Source organism: Leuresthes tenuis, unplaced genomic scaffold (genome assembly GCF_036924035.1).
Source record: "Leuresthes tenuis unplaced genomic scaffold, fLeuTen1.0.hap1 SCAF_6, whole genome shotgun sequence".
NCBI classification, from domain to species: Eukaryota; Metazoa; Chordata; class Actinopteri; order Atheriniformes; family Atherinopsidae; genus Leuresthes; species Leuresthes tenuis.
The window spans coordinates 24,959,323-24,973,215 of NW_027325360.1; the positions used below are offsets into that span (position 1 = coordinate 24,959,323).

Below are 13,893 nucleotides of genomic sequence, written 5' to 3' on the forward strand. Positions count from 1 at the left end.
TCAAGCCAGGGAGGAGAGATGCTCAGCAGGCACCACATACTTTGATTGGTCAGACGCTCCACGTACACAAACCTAAACAGCAGCGTAAAGCTGAGGCAGGAGGATGAAGCAGTGGAGCATCTTCATCATCCGACCCAGGCGCACGTAGCCCGCAGTGAAGAGAAGAGTCAAGAGTGTGACGGGTGCACGGGAGAGTGGTGATTAATTTGACTGTTGAGGGATATAACTCATTGTGTGACTCTACACCGGATCCACAGTCTGCTGATAGCCAGGCAACAGCACAGCGCCAGACAGCACGGCGCTGTTTTCTAACATCCACCGAGGAGCATCCACTGGCAGGAAAAACAGCGACTGGTCATGGGTTTGTCCTTCTGGTAATATTATCTCAGCAGCATCACAAACGCCGTCTGCATCCGCGGAATAACAACAGCAGCTATGGGTTCCAGACTAAGCAGGCAGAGTAGTCTGGACAATGAGAATTTCTCCAAAAAGCGACGCAAGCTTCTAGATGGTGCTGGAGAGGGCGAAAGGGGTAGTGGGGGTGGCGGGGACTTCTTGTTTGCACTGATGCTGAAATCGGACAAACTGCCCGGGATGCTGCGGAGGACAAACCACAGCCCGTACACGAGGCGAGTTGCATGGATTAAGGAGATACAGAAACTGCTCCGTGACCGCAGGATAGAACAGGCGACCGACGTACTCAAATTACTGAGGAAGGTAAGAGGAAACTGCACAGAACAACAAAGTCAGACCAGTTTCTATGCAGAACGTGCACTCTTGCTTTAAGTCTGCTTTGATGCTCATGGCAGAGCAACAGATGAGGAACAGTCCATATGTGTGAATGTAGTTTGATGTTAAAACTCCTTCAGTACCTCTTGGTTACCTCTGGGTTCTCTGTGCAGGCTCTGCAACCTGTTCTCTAACCTTTGACCTCAGCCTAGCTCATCGCTCTCTCTACCCTTCAGATGACTTGCCTCACTTTTTGCACCACTTCCTCATTGGGCAACTGTTTGTATGGAAAGTAGGCCACACTCAGAGCATTGTACCTGTGACACACTGTTTCAGTTGCCACGTAGCGTGTGACTCACTCTCAGTGTGGGTAAACGTGCTTTGTGTTGACATTTGATTTGAAAGGATAGTCTGCACTCAAAATGAGGAAACGATCAAGCTGCATACTGTGTGTCATCACATTACCCCAAATTTAATTGTGTCTGGATGGGATCTGGATATTTGCACATACAAACAGACCTGCATCCTCTCCACATCTGCCTTTGTTTCCTCCTCTGTGGCCAGAATCTCAACTCTCCTTAGGCTGTTCTAATACTCCATCACAGCATCATGTCCCCTTTTATCTTTCCTCGCATTTAATACCTCTCTTTCAGCAACGACGATTCAAGCCCTAGAGCATTGTTTTTCTTCAATACAAAAAATGATTCCCCTCCGAAAGGTTTTATTTACTCTTACAATAGGAAGAAGGTCACAAAAAAATAATAATAAAAATGTAGGCTACTGTCAATGTTACAAATCTTGACTTTTTTTTTTTACTGTTTCTGAGAATTATGATTAATTTGCATGAGGCATTTTCTAGCCTGTAAACCAACCAGATGCATCACATCTCAAATGCACTCACATCAAGCAAAGAAGCACCACTGCTTTAATTATTAATTTCTGTGTCTTTTACCATTTCTTGATATGAGTTTTGCACAGGTTTTTTTCTACCAGGATGACAACTACAATAGCAGTGACCGAGAATATGTTCAACTGCATTAAGTAAACAATGTCAGATTTTGATTAGAGGTAGGTTTTTTAAGGCTTTCTCACCTGCCGTTGCACATAGAATTCAAAGATATGAAAGAGCAAGTAGGTGCATCCTAGATGGAACAGCATCCTTAGGGATCTCATTTGTCTACTTGCTCTCAGGGCTCTGCTCGTAACCGTCAACCAGTTCAGCAATAATTACTCTGAAGTCTTGACACAGGAGAGACTGGAACCTCCTTAATCTAGGAAAGGAGATAAACTGGCCACTCTAGGCTCCATGACAGCCACGTCACAGGGGACCTGAGCTTGCTTTCTCTAAATGAGCTCTGCTTTTATTAAAATGAGCCATACTTTGTCTTTGCTTGTACTGCAAGCAGGTAGATGCCTGAGAGATTATGTTATCTGATTCTGAAAGGTGTTTGTTGCAGAAATATTGCTGTGAAACAGTGACTTCAGCTCCAGATCTGAAGAGGGCTGGAATTCTGCAGCAGATGTGAGAAGAATTTGTTGCTTCATGTCAAGCTTGCAAATGACAATTGATCGTGTCTAAACACAAACGGGAGCTATTTTTACACCTTGCTTCTCAGAAAGACAGACGCTGCTTCTCCCCCCGCTTTGGTTTCAGTCTGTGTTTACTGCTGCCCCTGTTAAAAAGGTTAGCCCGTAATGTGGAGCTGCCAGCCTCCCACTCAAACTGTCTATTATAATCAGTGCTGAATGTGTCTGAGAGAAAAACATGTGCATGCTTTTGTGGATGCGTGTTTGTGCAGGTGTGTGCATATGAAGTGTCCCAAAGGCTTTATTCTCCCATTAAAGTTGCACAGACTGCACAAGTGCTTGCCATTTGTCCAATTAGGACCTTAAGGGTGAACATGTTGATAAAGGCAAATTGTACAGTTTGGTACACACAGCTGCACTGCAGACTGCGGCTGCGTGTCTCAACACGCTCAAAAGGTCCTCTTAGATCCTCTTTTTGGTTACTTTTTTCAATTTTAACAGCAAATCTTTACAGTAAACTATCATGTCAGGCAACCTAAACCAGGCCTTTGGATCTGACCTCTTTGTAGATGCATTTATGCTGCAAAACTGAACTTTACTCATATATTTTCATGTACTTCAGCCAAACATGTCAGAAGAGAGAACACTCACAAGAAACTAAAGATAATACCTCTCTGATACTTATATAAATTGGATGTCAAATACAACTGCAAGATAAGATGCATTTTTCTTTTTTTTCTAGTGTGAAATTTTAAATTATAGAAGACTGTGCTGTATGCATTTTGTCAATAAATGAATAAGTACATCAATTAATAAACCGATAAAATAAGATCTTAAGAGTCAAGTGTTGTTTTATCTGTGAACCGTACATGCTGTTGCATGTTAGAATATACATTATGACTCTGTGCCATGGAGGTGCGATTATATATGCCAAGCATTCCCAGTAACACCCGCTAGCTCTCACTGTCCAGCTTTAGATGAAAGAGTTGCTGTCTCCTTTAATGAATATTTAAAGCAAACAGCTCCTTTCATCTCTCCATTTGGAGTCACAGTGCCCTTGACACAAAGTGCACCTATTTCTACTATGAATTCTTTTTTTATTTTCTTGTTGGAAAGGCAAACAGTGAGAGTCTTGATTGCAGCTTTCTTTTATTTTACTGTTCCCTTTTACTTTTATGATTTCTCTTGTCTGCTTTTGTAGGATTTGGGCTTGGAAGGTGCCTCGCTTAACGATATATTGTACAAAAATGCTGCCTTCCTCAATCTGGTGGACCCGATCTCCCATGAACTGCTGCTCAGTTTGGCTCGAGAGATGCAGTGTCCTAAGAAGGTGAGTAATTGCATGTGTCTTGTAACATTCATTGAACATCCACAAAAAGCAAGCTTGATGTTACAATCCTGCAAAAGAAAAATTGATCCTGAAAAAGATAAGATATTTCTTTTGGGAAGCACTTTGGGCTCTTAAAATAGATTAAGTTTGTTATTGTTGCATTCTTATCTTTTTAGGAAGCAAAAACTGCAATAACACCTCAACATAAAACAAAGTCACGAGCAGCGTAACCAGCACATTAAACAGGGAAGGTTGTGTTTTCTGCACAGATAGGAATTCACAATTCTGTATTACCCATCCACCGAAAGTGAATATTGAGCTGCTTTGATATTAGAAGTGGCCTTTAGCTTCCACAACATAGTTAATAAACGGAAACTACCAGTGTATTGAATCGCACTTATCCTCTATACTTCCTACTCCCACCCTCTCCATGTGCTGTGCATGTAATTAGATTTTTCTGCTCCAGCAAAGCAATGAGAATAGGTGTAGGATTCAAAAGTAATAACAGACAATTTTCTCTGCTCATGTGAAAGCTATCCCAGGTACAAGTTTAAAATTTTGAGAAAACAAAGGGAACTTTCATTATCAAAACCTAGACAGTCTGTAACAATTATTTGCAAAGATGTATTCTCTTGTGCACACAAGCAGAAAATCTACTGAAAGCTGCTGCCTCATGGTCTCTTTTTTTCTGAGCCATTATTAACACTCTTTTTGCTCTCTTCCACAGGATGCAGACACTATAAAGTCCTCTGATAAGATTTGTAGACAGCTGATCTACCACCTGACTCCGCACTCAAAGTGGCTGAGGCAGAGCATGTCCAGACGGAAATCCCAGGCCTGGTAAGCCCTTCTGTCCAGACATTCTGTCTGTAATAAATCTGCAGCTCTGCACAACAGAGAGCAGCGCTCGGCTCCACGTCGAGCGGTAGAGATTTCCATCTTTGTAGCTGACATTGAAATAGGACAGAGCTGGCCAGGGGCTGGCCTGACAGGAACGTCAGCCACAGCTGTCAGAGATATCCCTTTTAAAGTGCTATTAGCTTTTCTCTTTTAAAAACTGGCAACACATTTGTCCACCTGTTTACAGGAGAAAATCTTATCTTAAAATCTAAGTTATGATGTAATTATGCAAATTTTGATTAAGAAGTCAACTGCACTTGATGTTCAAATGATAAATGCAGGATTATCTTGTGGTACATTATGTATTTTCTGTGCTTAGGTAATTGTATTCATAAACTGAATCAGGCCATCATAATTAGTTTTTGTGCGATTGCTTATATTACAGCTGGCTAGACACTGAAAATGTATACATAAAGATGAAAACAATGCAAGTACTGTGGGATCAGACAGGTTCATTATGACTCAGTTGAGCTATCAATACACAGAGGAGGGAGTAAGCTAAGGCATATTCATCGGGATTGGATGCAATCAGACACTTAGTTTTCTAGCTTTGAGAGCTGTGCCCTGTTGTTCTTTTGGCCCACAATTCAGCCCAGAAAAGGTTGAAGATTTATCTGTTTCTCACAGCATTTCTGCCACTCTACATATGCATTAGATTGCTAAAATCCTTTTTTCACTTAGTCATGTTACTGGCTTTATAAATCTTCTAAGGGATGGTCCTATGATGGCTGAGACAGCAGGAGCAACATGAATGATTAAAACAAAAATCCACCCTAAAACAGAATTTCACTACAGAAGATGCTCTGTGGTCTGACAGCTTCGCCTGCCATTGAGTTTACGAACAAATAGCTGTCTAAGCTAGAAAGAGATGAGACTGAGCCACACTGCTGCTGACTGTGAAAAGGAAATTCACCTCACATCTCAATTTTGAGTGCGCGTGTTAAATTCAAATTTATTGTCATTAAAAAGACCAGCTAGATCAGGTTGTGGCAGCTTTCTTTCTTCTGTAAAACTAGAAGATTGATGATCCTCGTGTCTTTATGTCTATTATTTAAATATGAAGATACAGCCAGCGAATGTTTTGCTTAACTTTAATATTGACAACAAGGGAATCAGCTTAGCTTTGCCTGAAGCTAACAAAATCAGTTTATCTGTCAATCAGCACATCCAAAGTTATCTAAGGACACATACTAAGTCATTTTAAGCTGTTAGAAAAATGTATTTGTAAATTTTGTCTGTACAAACAAGATATAAGACATAAAAAAGTGAGCTGGTAGACTAACTGGTCTTTAGAGTTAGCACATATATAAATTAGCATATTTCCCAAATAAGGAATTAAGTGTCTACATAAACAAGAAAAAGCATGTCCTAACTATTATTTTAGGGTGGATTTTTATCCAACTTTATTTTGCTGCAGGCCACTTGCCTATAAGCAGTAATTTATTAATCCCTCTTCTTTAAGGTTTCTCTCTTCTCAGAGGAAACAGAAACAGCTCAGTCTTTGTTAATGCTTCTGAATCATTATCCAGCATTAGCACTGCACCCTGGTTGCTCCCAATACAATACACACTTTTCCAGCTTAAATGCCACACTGAATTAAAACCTGAATCTTACAAATCCTGTTAATCTATGTGATTAGTTTATTTGGATTTGGCTTTTTAAAATTTTTATTTAATTAAATTGCTTGACAATCAGCTCCATGGAGGCCATGACCAAGAATTACTGCCAAGCTGCTTTCATTCGTTTCATGTGAGCTTAAATGCGACCAATACTTTATTATTATTAATATTTTTTTCTTAATATTTCTACCATCCTCAGTTGTGTAAGCCTTATTTGGTTCCGAAGTACCAATTTCTTTGTCTGTTGAGCTCTCAGGAACAAAAATAGGTCATCTAAAAATTACAAACTACAAACTTGCCACTTCTAGCTTCTGACAGATTATTTTGTTTTGTAGTGCACCATGCCCTTTCTTTTTACTGATAATTTCAGCTGTAGGTTGTATATAAGGTAAATATAGAATAAGTTCTCATTCTCACTCAAAACAGAGTGGTCAGACCAGCTCTTCGGGTTACGTTTGTGAATAAAACATCCACCACAAACAGATATTGTGGTGGTATTTGGAGCAGAAAAAGTCTTTGCTGATTGCGATTGTGAACTGTGAGGTTGAATTTTCTGCAGCATGGAGAACATTGAAGTGCACACTCCCCTGTATTGTCAAAATACAGAGGAAGAATAATTGAAAATCTAAGTTAAATTCAGGGAGCATTTGTGATTAGACTGCTTTTCTCATGCACAATAGATTTCACTCATGAGAGGACTGAAACAAATAACGGATCAATGACTGAACACAAATGGCTCTACAAAGATGGTGTGAGTAATGCAGTTATATCCCAGAGGGGAGGTAACAAAAAAATAATAACTCCTTGAAAATGAGATTTTTAATGACAGCTCTCTTCATCCAGCAACTCGTTAACTCATGTACATAAACAAGATCAAAACATTGCCTGGTCTTTTTTCTTGAATTTTATTTAATTTCATCCTACTTAGTATCTTCCAATATTCCAATAAAAAAAAAATCTGATTCACGATCAGATCATTGAAATGCTGCCCCATTATATTAAACCACTAGCACATGGAGACTGATGAACCACAAGCTTAGTGCTTAAGTGTTAACGCTTATAATACAATTTAAATATAATTGACTACTATTTGATTTAATTTATATTTATTATTAAATTTACCATTTATATTTAAATTATGTGTTAAGTGTGGTAATCTATTCTTCTTATTTGGGTCCATCTTGAATTGACTCAAAGTAAACAACTCCACATCTCAGCACCATGTATTTTCTTAATTGCTTTCCTGTAAACGACTTTTGCTATCGGTGTTCTTGTGGATGTGAAAAACACGAATAGCCATCTGCTCTTGGTTGTCAGTGGCACCTTTGTTCTCTAGCATCAGATTAAACTGGAAGAGGGATGAAAGAGGCTTGCAAAGAGGACTCCTCAGACATCCATTATTTCTGAGCTGAAAAGGATGAGTCCATCTGAAAAGAAGAAAGTTGTGGGATCAAAATCCATTAACACCTGCAGGAAACCTCTGCCACGGCCATTAGGATTTTTGTGCCTCTGGCAAAAATGAGGTTTCCGTCATTTAAAAAGCCACAGGGGCTGAAGCAAGACTTTGATAAAGATATAGTATGCTTGACAAATGTTTTATTCTCACTCATGAGAATTTCTCCTAGCCTGGCTTCATGAACAGGTTTTCTACTCTTTTTTTATTTTTTAATTTTCCTTCGAGATTTTCCAATTATTACAAACCTTTGTGCTCATCAACCCTTTACCTCCTTTTAAAATGAAACAGAAAATGCTGCTGAGAGTGCATCCAATTTCAACATAACCAAAATTTAAAAAAAATTTAAAAACACAAAGCATCACAAGTGACAGGTACTGCAGTAGATGTCACTGTAAGTGCACGCACCACAGGATGCTTTAATTCACACTGACACCACATCAGCATTACAGGCCACTTCAGTAACAGCTCAAGTTAAATGTACCGCAGCACCCTCCCAGGTGGGCGGAGATGGGCACCAGTAAATCGAAGTGACCGAGAACAAAGGGGCAAGGTAGAGAGTAAATAATGTATATAGTGTCATCTGTAATGTAAAGCAATAACTATGGCTATTGGAAAGAATCCCTCATGTTCAGACTCTGATTGTATTAAGCAGTATACTGGATTGAAGCAAAACAGACGGTTGGAAGATTTGTACAAAATACTGTGCACTCACACAATAGATAAAGCTCACTCTTAACAGATCCAGTAAAATCAGCCAGATACATCTAGAACACATTCAGAAAGCACACACTGTCGTCATTCCTCAAATTTGTAATTGTTATAATTCAGGAAAATTCTGTATTAAAAAGCACATAGTTTTTAATACAGCATGGCTAACCTATCAAACTCAGGGACCTAAACTCATGTAACATTTTTTAATAATGGCACAGACCTTATACTGTGTAACATATATGTGATGCTGTGATGCTCACGCTTGACTCAGGATGATTTAAAGCAAGATGTATTATGAATTCCTGTTCCTCTCATTAATCAAATTAGTAATAATGCAAATTGTTTATACTACTATCAAATAATAATGTTTCTTGTTCAATATCATTAGGTCTGTGCATTTAATCAGCTTTTGCGCTAGAAGAAAATCTGAATAAACAAATGCACATCTACGTGTTGCATGACCCAGTTACGCTACTAAGATTTTTTATACACTCGTCAGTTTAGGTGGAGATATGTGATCGCTGCTGTTCATTTGTCTGTCTTTGTGTCTGTCAGCAAGATTATCACTTGAAGAGGTGGAGCATAGGCAATGGAAAAACCCATGAAAATATGGTACTGCTCTGGGTCACTTTCCTCAAGACGGCCATTAAAGGCATTGGCCTTGGTGGAAGATGTGCTGTCAGACCGTCCCTCACTTGTTTATCATGTTGTCAAGACAAAGCGATATTACTGATGCAACATCATTACCTGTCTTTTCTCTATCGCCACAGTAATGTTTGATTTAAACGTGTTTGATTTAAACGTGTTTGTCCGAGCTTTCCAGATTTGTCAACTGGCCCCTTGCTGCATGTTTTTGGTTTTATAAAACCATCATCATCTTTTCTGCTATCCACTTCTTACAACAATCATGAAAATAAGATTTTAAAACTAATGTTTAATCACTTTTCTTTGCAGAGAGGCTGATTAAAAGCTTGGGTCTGAACCTGCAATCCAGCTCATTTTGTGCCACAGGCTATAAATTAGTATATGAAGTAAATGTGATTTCACATTTTTTATTAGCTGTTAACTAATCTTGTAAATTCACGGAGGGCAACAAGAATTTATATACAATATACTCTCCTTAAATGCATTGCAACATTATTCATTGTGTACCCTTACAAGTGGTAAGTGTTATACTATCATATTATTTCTGCAAGTGCAGTGACTCTTAAGAAATTAGGATAAATATATATATTTTTTAAGTAGTAAATCAGTATCTAAACTTAATTTAGTTTAACTTTGACATTTTTGTCAGATTTTCAAAAAAATTCTGTCCTGCATTATAAAAAAATGAAAGTGGGCAAAAAATCTTCATCTTCTAAAACACAAAGGAAATTTTGTGTTATAAGTTTCAACTTCTCTGGTTCTGTGCTATAAGGAGGTGTGCGCCTCTGGACCTGTAAGCTTTCAGCTCAAGCTTCTGGTTTGTTCGGATGTTTTGGCTCCTCTGTTTACACTAGTAAATCCCACGCTGGAGTTCCTATGTCAGCCTTCCTCTCCAAGCCAGACCGACCCCTCCTCCTTTGCTCCAAGCAGGAAGCATAACATGCAGCATAATGGGCTTGTACCCAAGTTGCAGTGAAAGATCCGCTCACTCCCCAGCAAAAATCTCTATTGATTTGTGAATATTCATGTTCAGTATGTTCAGAGTCATATAAGTAACCCCACAGTCTTTCTTTTTCATCTCCCAACAGTCTCAAGACAACTCTTCAGAAAAAGCTGTCCAGTGACAGTGTGGATTTGTCCGGAATCCCTCTTTCCTCTCGCGATGTTCGGCAAGTCGCCTTCTATCTTCAAAACAACAGAGACAGTCTGGTGGCTGTGGACATCAGCTTTACTGAGCTCCATGATGAGAACCTGAGGCTGCTCCTGCCTCTTCTTGCCTCTCTGCCTAAACTCAGCACCCTGGCTCTAAATGGCAACCGCCTCACCCTTGCTATTCTTAAAGACATTACCGAAATGCTCAAAGAACCCAAGAACTTCTCCAGCCTGGCATGGATCGACCTGGGCAACAATGTGGACATTTTCACCATGCCTCAACCACTGCTAGTCGCGTTGCGTCGACGTTGCAGCCTGAAGAGCAGCCTGCCTACCATCTACGAGTACACAGAGGGCCAGCCCTACTGCTACCACCTGGAGACGTCTATTGAGGAGCCCAGCCACTACGAGGAGGAAGAGGAAGAGGAGGAAGAGGTAGAGGATGACGAGGATGATGTGGGGAATAAATTTGAGCTGGAGCCATGGGGTTTAGGGGAGAAGCAGCTCTCTACAGATTTCACCCTTCACTACTGTGAGAGGTGATGGAGAATTTTCTCTCCAAGGCTTTTTCAACTGTGGTTGAAATGTTGTCCCACAGCACTCTGTTACTTCCCTCGCCTTCTTGCCCTCACACCACCAGCCCAGTCACCCTTTGAGGCATAAGGGAGACCAGTGCCCACATTGTGAACTTCTCGACCTGACACGGCCACCAAGCCATCCCTAAACATCTCTGAGTTAACTCACACAAGATAGTGACATTGAAGTGACGGCCGGGACGGCAGACTTACTGTGTTGGTGGATGGTGCTCTTGGGAACAAGGTGCGGTTTCATTGGAGGGGGGCTGGAAGAGTTAATGAACCAGTGCTCTCTTTCTCCGTCTTTCTCCTCCTCTATCACTCTATCTATCTATCTGTCTGTGACGGTGGCTGCTGAGGAGCCAATCTCAAGGAGATTTAGATCAGTTGGTCGGATGAAGGCGCAGCATCCCGGCTGTAGCCAAAGAGGAACTCCAGTTAGTTTGGGAACAGTGGGTGCCTGTGGGTTCTCTACCAGGACTGAGACTATCTCTGGCAGGCAGGGCCTAGCTCCACATTGTGTGTTCTCTGTTAATCTCTCAACAAAAGCTATGACACAAGTTCAACAGACTATACAGCCGACAACCCATCACGTGACACCGGCAAAACTGCTAAGTCGACTTTTTGAGTTTTCCCCCCCTTTCCAAATGTCCACTTGTGAATGCCCATGAAGCCTCTGTGTAGATGTAAATGAGGACACAAAACATGGCTCTGTTGTGTTTCCACTGCCTGTTTTTGAGCACTTTGGTGAACAAAGCAATCTTAGAAGACAACAGGTAGGACTCAACAATGGATAGCAGTAACTGATTGCTTTTGTAATTGCCTAAAAGCTGATATTCACCTCTTTATGATTATTGAGGTTTTTAGGTCATCACCGTAGTGTCTCAGTGCATTCATGACACAACAGCCAACTGTTAACATGGGCTACCAAGTCAGAGTAGTGCCCAAACTGCCCTTCTTACTGACATTTGTCTCCACGGGTGTTGTCATTTTCATTAGATGTTGCTGTACTTCAGTGGTCCTGTGTTATAATACACTTCTGTGACTGTTATTTATTGGTTATTAAAACACTGCAGCACACTTTAAGGCAATATATTGTTTTCAGTTTTACCATAGTATACACTCTGTATACATTATTTATGACTAGATTTTAGCAAAGCTGGAGCTGAAAGGTAAAATATATACCACATGGATCACGATGGTTAAAGGGATCATTGAAGAAAACAACCTCACCTGATATATAATTAATGTTTGATGTATGTTATATGTGTTTGTAAGAGTAACTTGTCTGATTGACGCTGTAATTAATTATTACGTGTTATTGTTTTGGTGTTTTGTCTCTTGTCCAAATCAGTAATAATAATGACTTTGATAACTATGAAACTGAGCCTAGTGTCCTGCTGTAAGCTTGAATACTAGACAAAAGAGAGCATGGCTGATGGCGTTATACAATAAAACAGAAAATAGTTCAGTAAATGTAACTCACAGTCAGGGCAGACACCATATATGTGAAATGTTTAACCTGTCCTCTTGGACAACAGCCAGTCCACTTGGTTAAGTTTCCTGTGTCAGTGTCAAACTTTTCCTTGTTATAACCTGTGTGTATTTGTCTCATGCCAAACAATGACTGCCAATAAAATAACCAATCCAAACTGAGAAGACTGGTGTCTGGTTTTAATTGGACTATTATAAAAAAGAGTTAATTGAACTGTTGCGTCATCTGGATCAATAGGAGGACCTGCAGCTGCTCGCACAAACAAACGGGGGATTGATTTATGCAGATTAGTCTGTAAATAGGGCAATAAAAGAAACCAGCTCTGACCGTGCTGTTCGGGATTTGTATTTGGGAATGCTGTACTTGTTTGCGAGCCAGCAGTTTATCTGTGCCACTCTGTGCTGTCAGGGAAAATGCCTGAGCTGCTGTCATTTACCCAGGAAAGGTAAGGTGGTCATCGCATGAGGCCCTACCCATGATCCTCTCCTGGCAACCTTTTGTTCATGCTGCCAGACATGGTAATGTGGCATTTGCAACAGGTGGCTCCTATAAGGTCAGGGCACAGTGTGGCTGTCACAACCCCTGAGGTCCAAATACCATGTGACAGGGCAACACAGTCCACCCTATAAATCACCAGGATCTTACCATCTGACCTTTTACTTTCAGGATTGATTTAGTTCTTTGGATTACCAGTAAAAGAAAATCAATTTCCTCTATGTTATTGTTTGAAATAATAGTACGCTGCACACACAAAAAGTGCATCAAAGTTTTGGATATGATGACTCGTGGCAAGTCTCCTCTGCTGCAATATAGAGATCAAGAAAGATCATTACTAAACCCAGAACAGAAATGTAAAATAGAAAATGGGAATTGCTCAACCTTCATAGACAAGTTTCAAGTCAAGTTTATTTGTATAGCAAAACAATTCAAAGTGCTTTACATAACATAAAAGCATTGCAGCGGAGAGTGGAAGATGCATTCAAAATCGTCCTATTCTCCTTCACTCTCTGCGAACCTACACTACTATTACACTAAATTAATTTAGTCTGGTTCTTAATTGTGTGCATTTGTGCATTTTTATCATCGTCACCATACTCTCTTTTTGCTTTTCTAAAACTAACTACTGGCTCCAGACCTGCATGTTTCTAATTGGTGTTTCCAGACTCCACCATCACTCTGTGCTCATCTTTTCTGCCTCCTCCATCCAGATAAGATAGACAGTTGGTCTATTTCTAATTCTGTTTTTTGTCCAAGGTTTCTTCCTTATTTAAGGACAATTTTCTCCTCACTGCTGTCAAATGCTTGTTCCAGGTTGTTGTGTAAGTATATAGTCTTTACACTACTATATTAAGTGCCCTGATATGACTTGATGCTACAAAAATAAAATTCAACTCAACTGAACTTTAACTGTTTAATTTGATTATCTTGCTCCAGTTGTTGCATGCTCTGGCACAAAAATTCAAAAAATAATTCTTGAAAAGGAGCACAGAGAAGTCACTCTGGGTGCACAAAGTGAGTGCATTATGGAGCAGAGAAATTGATGTACAGAAGAGATTATAATTACAGTATCTCAGTAATTGTCTGACTTTCAAGACATTTCACTCCTTAACTTAATTGTAATATTCAACTAACTAATCATATTATTCCTGTTACTTTGTGTAACTTCCAAGTAACAGTAAATACAATTTAATCAAATTAACAGATAAAAATACATAGAAATAGCCATTTTATGACAACATCCTTGTATGAAGGAT

General features: G+C 39.8%; 1 protein-coding gene across 1 annotated transcript; it reads left to right on the top strand.

The window, feature by feature from the left end:
- The first annotated feature begins 73 nt into the window (after positions 1–73).
- On the top strand, positions 74–12,303 carry lrrc75ba (leucine rich repeat containing 75Ba). The gene is made up of 4 exons (XM_072387034.1): positions 74–717; positions 3,458–3,586; positions 4,314–4,426; positions 10,006–12,303. The coding sequence occupies exons 1-4, from the start codon at positions 436–438 to the stop codon at positions 10,610–10,612; spliced, it is 1,131 nt and encodes a 376-aa protein (XP_072243135.1). The 5' UTR covers positions 74–435; the 3' UTR covers positions 10,613–12,303.
- Positions 12,304–13,893: the final 1,590 nt, after the last annotated feature.

What these genes read in the sequence shown, in the direction of transcription:
- lrrc75ba (XM_072387034.1), top strand. Translation starts at nt 436, where the DNA reads ATGGGTTCCAGACTAAGCAGGCAGAGTAGTCTGGACAATGAGAATTTC. An exon ending in TACTCAAATTACTGAGGAAG is followed by an intron (nt 718 to 3,457) that starts GTAAGAGGAAAC and finishes CTGCTTTTGTAG; the next exon opens with GATTTGGGCTTGGAAGGTGC. An exon ending in AGACGGAAATCCCAGGCCTG is followed by an intron (nt 4,427 to 10,005) that starts GTAAGCCCTTCT and finishes ATCTCCCAACAG; the next exon opens with TCTCAAGACAACTCTTCAGA.